This window comes from Nelumbo lutea, chromosome 5 (genome assembly GCF_056320005.1).
Source record: "Nelumbo lutea isolate HS-2025 chromosome 5, American lotus-T2T, whole genome shotgun sequence".
Lineage (NCBI taxonomy): Eukaryota > Viridiplantae > Streptophyta > Magnoliopsida > Proteales > Nelumbonaceae > Nelumbo > Nelumbo lutea.
This window is the reverse complement of record NC_142688.1, coordinates 9,452,460-9,460,643: the sequence shown is the minus strand read 5'-3', so window position 1 is coordinate 9,460,643 and position 8,184 is coordinate 9,452,460. Positions and strand designations below refer to the sequence as shown.

General features: G+C 41.7%; 2 protein-coding genes across 2 annotated transcripts; both read right to left on the bottom strand.

Annotated features, from left to right (window-relative positions):
- Positions 1–62: 62 nt before the first annotated feature.
- Positions 63–901, bottom strand: LOC148850231 (uncharacterized). The gene has a single exon (XM_088942785.1). It carries the CDS (start codon positions 847–849, stop codon positions 166–168), a length of 684 nt encoding a protein of 227 aa, XP_088798911.1. The 5' UTR covers positions 850–901; the 3' UTR covers positions 63–165.
- Positions 902–6,550: 5,649 nt separating this feature from the next.
- On the bottom strand, positions 6,551–7,483 carry LOC148850230 (uncharacterized). Its single transcript, XM_088947747.1, has one exon. The coding sequence runs from the start codon at positions 7,352–7,354 to the stop codon at positions 6,635–6,637; it is 720 nt and encodes a 239-aa protein (XP_088803873.1). The 5' UTR covers positions 7,355–7,483; the 3' UTR covers positions 6,551–6,634.
- Positions 7,484–8,184: the final 701 nt, after the last annotated feature.

The window sequence follows — 8,184 nt, the reverse complement described above, 5'->3', positions numbered from 1 at the left end:
TTTCCTGTGTCGTTGCCCACATGCTGCCACTATTGACTAACGGTATTGGCGGAGGAATCAGATAAACCAAAGACTTAAGTCCATTTCCCACTTCTTATTTCGTCTTTATTTTATTATAGAATCATAAAGTAGTTGCTCTCGGTAAAGCTTAACAAATGAAAGCGCTCAGTTCCCATACTTGGCCTTGTAGTCAGCCCAGAGTTGGTCGACAGTCTTCCCGAGCAGCTCCACGAAGAATTGGGCACTGTAAGCAGTCTTCATCTTGGCATTGAGTTCAGCCACAAACCCATTCTTAAGACCATCACAGTAGTCCAGGAAGTGGGCGGTCACGTCGTAGCCTTGATCCCAGCTGTTTCCCTCCCCGGGCTTCACCCAGTGAGATGGTGCATACCCGGCCTTCAACCTTATGAAGTCTGCAACCCCTTCGATCAAACCCCCAGGAGCCTGACGGTTTCCGTCCCACTGCCAGATGTGCGTTACCTCGTGGTACAGAACCCCGGTGATCTCCCTTTTTACGTCGTCGGAGTAACTCCCGATGTAGTTGGCACTGACGTGGATATTGTTGTTGCTGGCATACGCTACCCCGTCCATGGTCTCCACGATCATTGTGATGCTTTGCACATTCTTCCTGTCGGCCTCGGTTGTTTGGCGGAAGGTTTGCCAGATGAATTCTGAGGCAGATTTCAGTGTCTCTCTACTGTACTCGAGGCCGATGTCGGTGGTAAACCGGGTTCCACCAGTCGTTCCAGAAGCGTTGTTGAAGACTTGATATTCGACAGCATGGATTCCTTGCAGGGCTGAAAGGGCGATCAGAGAAGAATATAGGAAGAACAACATCTGGTAAGGCATCAGTTCGTAATTCGATCCACAAGCAAATACATTGAGCCAAGCTTAATATAGAGCAGCCACACCAACACTCTTCGGTCAATGAAATTTGGTTCTGCCATTTGAAAATTTAGTCGAGCTCGGCTGAGCTTGACTTTGACTTATCAAATCTGGTCCATCTGTTGACTATGTGAGCCCCCAATAAAATACAGACACGTCATCTCTTTGTAAACTCTATCGGGTGTCACTTTACTACCTATAACACTGAGCTTTCACAAATCACAAGTCAAGCGCCATTAACGGTAATTAAAACGACCGAATTAACTCTGTTTCACACATTGTGATGGGGTTTTGTTCTCAAATTCAACGAAAGGTAAGAACCTAGAGTTTCTTTAAAAGTCTCTCACAGCATGACAAGCAAAGTACAAAGCAACAAATGTCAAATGAAGAAGATAAGGACAAATATGTCTGTAAGGTAATTTGGGCATTTGAAAAAAAAAAAATTGATCATATGATGAAGCTATTTTCCATCCATTTTACTACCATGGCTCATAGAGGAGATCCTTTTTCAATACATTTGTAAATTGATGTAATTGTTTTCGGCCATGTATCAATGTTTTGTGATGTAATTTTTTTTTGGCTAAGTACCTCGTTATTTGACCCGGTGGTGACGTGCCTTAGTGATGAGCTACTTGGTGGCGAACTGCCTGGGGGTGAACTGCCTAGGGGCGAACTGCCTAGTGGCGAACTGCCTGGTGGCGAACTGCCTAGTGGTGAGCTCCCTGGTGGCGAACTGCTTGGTGGAGAACTGCCTGGTGGCGAACTGCTTGGTGGAGAGCTGCTTGGTGGCGAACTCCCTACTGGGTGGTTTGTGCCTTAGAGAATGGTGGAGCTCTCTGGTGCAGCGCAACCCGACTGCCCTCAGCATGAGGTGGTATTCTTTCCTTTGTAGGCAGTGGGAGCTGAGGGACCTACGAGAACTCCATCTTTTTCTCCTCTTTGTAGGTGGCGGGAGCTGAGGGACCTGCGAGAACTCCATCTTTTCCTCATCTTTATATGCGGCGGGAGCTGAGGGACTTGCGAGAACTGAATCAGAGGCCCCAGGGGTATTTTCCCGGCGGGGGTTCTTCGACGCTTAAGTTAGCACTCTGATTGTAGAGAGCTTTGAAGATAATATTGGAGAAACGAGAGAGCTAGAGAGCAGGGATTACCTCCACTTTTTTTCCATCCCCCTTTTCTTTGGGGGCTGAGGTCTTTATATACCGGAGTCCTCGCGGGTTAGGTGGGTGCAAAGCCTCCAAACGGTAAGACTCGTTACATCCCGTCAAAACCAGGGTATGGTGGTGAACTCCTTGAGGTCGTCAGAGTGACGATTGTGTCAGGCGGCCAGATCGGCACCTGGGCCAGGTTGTCAGGGCGGCACCTACGTTAGTCGGCGGGTTGGTGTCTGGGCCAAGTTGTCAGGTCGGCGGGTCGGTGTTTGGGCCAGGTTGTCAGGTCGGTGGGTCAGTGTCTAGGCCAGGTCGTCAGGTAGGAGATCTTCCTGTGATATGCCAAACTACTCCTGTACCGAGCTTCTCTACAAGTGACGAGCTGCCTATGGCGAGATGCCTGTGGCGAGCTATTTATGGCGAGTTGCCTGTGGCGAGCTGCCTATGGAAAGTTGCCTATGGCGAGCTGCTGTCTATGGCGAGCTGCTGCCTGTGACGAGCTACTACCTGTGGCAAGCTGCTACCTGTGGCAAGCTGCTTATGGCGAACTGCCTGTGGCAAGCTGCCTATGGTGAACTACTTGTGGCGAGCTGCCCGGAGGCCATACTTAATTGGCACGAGGTGCCACATGTCACAATTCCACTAGAGGGCCAAGTCTGCCCTCATCATAAATGTTTGGGGTAGATCACATGGTGAGCACATTAATTAAATACCCCCACCCTACTCTTAAAAAGGATTAAAAAAAAAAAAACTTTTGATACATTTGTCAAGTGTTCATTGAACGTATTACAATGTTGTGACTACTAGATACCGAGTCTATTATATACCCATTCGATGTCCTCTCATTCGAGGAAGAACACATGTCCATTACATGTAAAGTTCATTTGCTTGTATATAAAATGAATACTTGCCTCGGTTTGATGTAGGTCATAAAAATTAAACCCAAATACCATATATCAATGTTTTAAGATTTAGTCCAAACCAGATGGTTGGATTGTGAAAACAGGAACCGATGGCCTTTTCGGGTCTCGATTAAATGATGATTTTGGCGGGTTGGATGGGCAAACTGCCTAGTTAACTAATAAAACCGGGATTGGAGAGCATTCCAATTTTTACTCTAGCCTGAGTCTTAAAACACTGCCAGCATTAGGGGCGCAAGTCGGGCGGGTTGGGCTGGGTTTATAGTCAACTCAGGCCCAACCCTAAGATTTTGGCTTAAGGTCTGAACCCAGACTGAGCCTAAGGTCAAGCCCGGTCTTCCCAACCCGAGCCCAGCCTGTACTTGATGTACTCGAGTTGGGCTTGGGCCTGATCCGGGATCAAGTGGGTCAATGAACCCATTCTAAAATTATATATGTATTTATGCATTTATGCAAATAAGTAGACATATATTTATGTATATATGTAAATATGTAGCAAATATGTATGTATACATGTGAATACATACATATACACACACACACACTATATATATATAAACGTGTATAATCAAGTTGGGCTCGGGCCGAGTTCGGGCTACCTAAGAGCAAAGCTCAGGTTTAGCCTGAAAAATAAAAAACCTAAATTCTTGTGCCCAAACTCAGCCCAAGGATAAAAAAATTTAAGCTTAGCCTTTGTAAAATTTCGAGTTGAATCTGTTTGGGCTTGGGCCGAGTTCGAACTACGTAAGAGCTCAGGTTTAGCCTGAAAAAAAAAAAAAAAACTAAATTCTTGATCCCATAATCAAAGGATAAAAAATCCAAACTTAGCATGTGTAAAATTTCGAGCTGAATCCAAGCTTGACTAAAACTTATATCGGTTTGACGAAAGACGGCCCCTCTCAACACGCAACAATAAAACTGTCCAACGAGAAGTAAATATCCAAGAGAAAGAGAGAAGCAAATTAAGAAAAGAAATAGAAAACCTTAGCTAGTGGTCATACATGAAACAAGAAAAAGCTTTGGACTGGTCTCCCGCACCTTTCTTTCATCACCTCACCTGTCAATTTATTAAAGCTTCATAATATATGTAAAAACCATATCGTCATGTTGTTTTTTTGGAATCAGATGAGACCAATAGTTTCAGAAAACAACAAAACAAGGTAAACAAAGAACCACGCAACATTTAATGTGGTTTGACGATTTGTGCTTACGCTCCACGGAGGACGATGAACCTTGGCAAAATTTCACCGTTATTGCTGAATTATGTTTCTTTTTAGTGAAGTTTGGCAATTGGCATTCTGGGTATTGTGTGTTGGTTATGGTTGCATTTATACATTAGAAATTGGATACCTTATTTTTTTAAGATCCGTAAACGTAAATAATTATCAAGCCAAATTAAACCAAGAGAAAATCGAGACGGATTTCCCGTAGTAATCATCATCTAAGAAAAGAGAAATAAAAAGACATTTTTTTAAGAGACATCTGGTTTTTAAGTTCTTGAGATTGAGATTAGAAAGGGAAGAAAAGCAGAGGTTTGGATACATTATTTTTTAGCAAAATTAACATTAACTTGAATCCCAATCTGCAACTCTTCTATTGATGGTGAATCTGCAATTCTGTATAGTGCATGTTTCTGTTATGTGCCTTAAGCTCAGTTTGGAAGGAATATATAAATACAAATATGCAGAGTGCAAAATCTTATAATTTGTATTATTTTATATATATTTGCATTTTACATATTTATTTGTATTTGTATTCTTTTCAAATTGAGCTTCATAAGAAATCACTCCCAAAAGTTAGTTGTTGGAGCATGGTTTTTAAAATCAGATTGGAAAAATTAGGAATCGGTCAGGTGACCAGTTCAATTTTTTTTTCTTAAAGTTAGATTTTTTCCAAAAACCGTTGATTTTGATCAGTAAACCACTGACCCGGGTGGTTAACCGTTCGAACCATTTGAACCATTTTGACCATTTTGATTTTTTATATTTTTTTGTCAGAATGGTCCGACGGTTGAGGCATATATGTGCATGAGTTCCCTCCCTCTAATTTTAAAATTGATCCAGAGAATAAACCGATCAAGGGTCCGGTTCTCGGGTCAAACGGTCCGACCCACAACATCCCATACTACCAATATGACATACCTTAAAAGTTTCGGATTAACAATGTTACCACAAAATCCACTGCTTTGACAAAGCACACCGGCCGGAGTGACTGGGCGATGACCACATGGAAGATGGGCAACTAGAATGAATGAGAGAACACTTCGTGGGTATCTCAGGTTTCCAGAGAATGAATGAGAGAACACTCGTGTTCGTGTTCTCTTTCCTTGTAATTGTAGCAGAGATTTCTCTGTTTTTCCTGGACTTCTAGTCTTCTCTGTTGCAGCGGCGAGAAGATTCTGAAGAGAGAAACGAAAATTTGAGACAGACGTTTTCGGAGTCCAGGCAAGTCGGGACTCTGTTACGAAACGTGGTTGCTCTTTATTGGCATGGACATAAGATTTTTCTCCCACGGGGATAGACGATGCAAGTTCGAATAGTAAAGGAAAAAGCACAAACATTTGTACTTAATCGGGCTACCAAATAAGATTGAAAAGCATAATCACCTGTGTGCCACTGAAATGGAATTACAACACCACACTGTGATACCAAACATCCACTAAAACTGCAGCATTTCCTTCTCAAGCTGACCCAAGCATCCTTTCTAGAATGAACTAAGCTCAGGCTGGGCAATTAACTCAAATTTAAAGTCCAACATTTTAAGGCCCATATCTGATACATTGAAAAAATAAAATAAATATTGTGCATTTGTGTGTGTGTGTGTGTTTTTTTTTTATTGTGTGTAATAAGGGAAAATTACAGCAACATCCAGAAAAGAGATAAAAGATAAATCCCACAGATATATTGTGATTTAGGTGAGCTACTTGAATGAAGTCCTATTATTCACATATGGATGGTTCAGGTCTATCATCCAAGTCTTCCATTTGAGATTTTTTGGCTGTGTTTGGTTTGACAGAAATTAAATAAAAGAGAAAAGTAAAGTTGAGGGAAATTTCTTTATAAAATTTGTTAATGACTTTTCCTCCATCTATTTTTTCTATATTATTTTCTATCAAACTGATGGTGATATCCATCAGTAACTCAGGTCGCTCGATCACTCTGGAACAACTTTGTGTAACTGCAAACTCTCCGTGGTAAGGTTAACGAACCTAGTGTGTATCCTGTATCTTGTTTCACCCCTTAATCCCCAAAATTAATTGCCTAAATGTCAGCTCTAATGGTATCCAAATATCAAATTTCGAGGAATATAAATATGTAATTCTTTTGGTGATTGTCACATATATTTCCACCTGTTTTGTGGTGATAAAGGAATAAAACTTTGGAAAGGAAAAAAAAAATATTAATCTCGTTGTAATTAATAGAGATTCATGAAATGAAAGTAAAGCTCAAATTAACCTCAAATCATATTTAACCCCGAAAACATTTCGGGCTATTTTACATCTGAAATACATAAAGGAAACTCTATACATTGTCGGTTGTACAACTATTGACGACTTACAAACTTAGCATCAACCGGAGGAGGAGGAATCATATATAATTAAACTAAAGACGTTCATTAATTTTGCTATCTTTTTATTTGTTTTCACTTAAGTAAGTATATATAAGAATATGAAATGAATTAATTGGCATAATTGGCCTTGTAGTCGGCCCAGAGTTGGTCGACAGACTTCCCGAGCAGCTGCATGAAGAAATGGGTGGTGTAACCAGTCTTCATCTTGGCATTGAGTTGAGCCACAAATCCATTCTGAAGGCCTTCACAGTAGTCCAGGAAGTAGGCGGTGACATCGGAATGTTCGTCCCATCTATTCCCACCTCCGGGATTCACCCAGTAAGGTGGTTCTCGTGCATAGCTGGCCTTCAACCTTATGAAGTCTGCAATCCCTTCGATCAAAACCCCAGCTCCGGGCTGGCCATTTCCGTCCCACTGCCAGACGTGCGTTACCTCATGGTACAGAATTCCAGTGATCTCCCTATTTACGTCGCCTTTGTAAACCTCGATGTAGGTGGCATTCACGTGGATTTCGTTGTTTACCGCATACGCTGGCACCCCGTGCCACCCATTCATCCCGTCGGCCATCGTCTCCACGAACAAGCTCACGCTTTGCACACTCTTCCTCTCTGCTTCGCTTGTTTGCCGGAAGGTTTGCCAGATGAATTCTGAGGCAGATTTCAGTTTCTCTCTACTGTACTCGACGCCGATCTGGGTATCAAACCGGGTTCCACCAGTGGTTCCAGAAGCGTAGTTAAAGGCTTGATATTCTACGGCATTCAATCCTAGCAGGGCCGAAAGGCCGATCAGATAATATGGGAAGAAGAGCATCTCGTAATGGTAAGCCATCGGTTTGTCGCTCTACAGGCAAATGCTCAGATTATTGAGGTTATATAGAAAGTAGCCATACCCTTTGGTCAATATGTACACAATATAATTGCATGGGTACGTTCTGCCATTAGAAAACTTGGCATCAGTTCGACTAATCAAAATAAGGGTTATCAACTTAACCCGTCCTGTGATCAGAGGACCAAAAAGGACCAAACCCCTCTCAGCTCACAAGTTACAGCAGGGACCACACGCAGCCGTAGTGGAACTAAATATCCAAGGCAAGAGAAGAAAAGAAAGAAGAGAAAGAGAGGCTTGGTAGTGTATATATAGAACAAGAAAAGTTTTTTCCTTTATTTTGGCCATTAGTCTTCTCTCCCGCACCTTCCTTTTAATTATAGTCTCTGGTCATGTTGATTTTTTGGAATCAAAAAGTTTGACAATTTGTGCATACAACCACGGATGAACCTTCCACAAAATTTCACTGTTATTACTGAATTAGCTTTCTTTTCTACATTCCAGTCCAAGTACAACTTATATATATATATATATATATATATATTGATGCATGGATCTCATTAAGAATTGTTTGTACATTATTATTAGTGTCCCCAATATGTATATATATAGGTTGGATCTATATGTGAACAGAAGTTGATCATAAGTTTAGTAAATGCTCAGCCTAGACTAAGTCCCTGTACAGGCCTAGACTGAATATCCACTAGAAAGAATTGGAATTCAAATCAGCCCCCCACAAGATTGCCCCTTACAACATTCTACAGTACATTCTCGCAGTATATTAGAAACATTTTCCGATGATTAATATAAAAAATGATGATATCATTATTGGG

What these genes read in the sequence shown, in the direction of transcription:
- LOC148850231 (XM_088942785.1), bottom strand. Translation starts at nt 849, where the DNA reads ATGCCTTACCAGATGTTGTTCTTCCTATATTCTTCTCTGATCGCCCTT.
- LOC148850230 (XM_088947747.1), bottom strand. Translation starts at nt 7,354, where the DNA reads ATGGCTTACCATTACGAGATGCTCTTCTTCCCATATTATCTGATCGGC.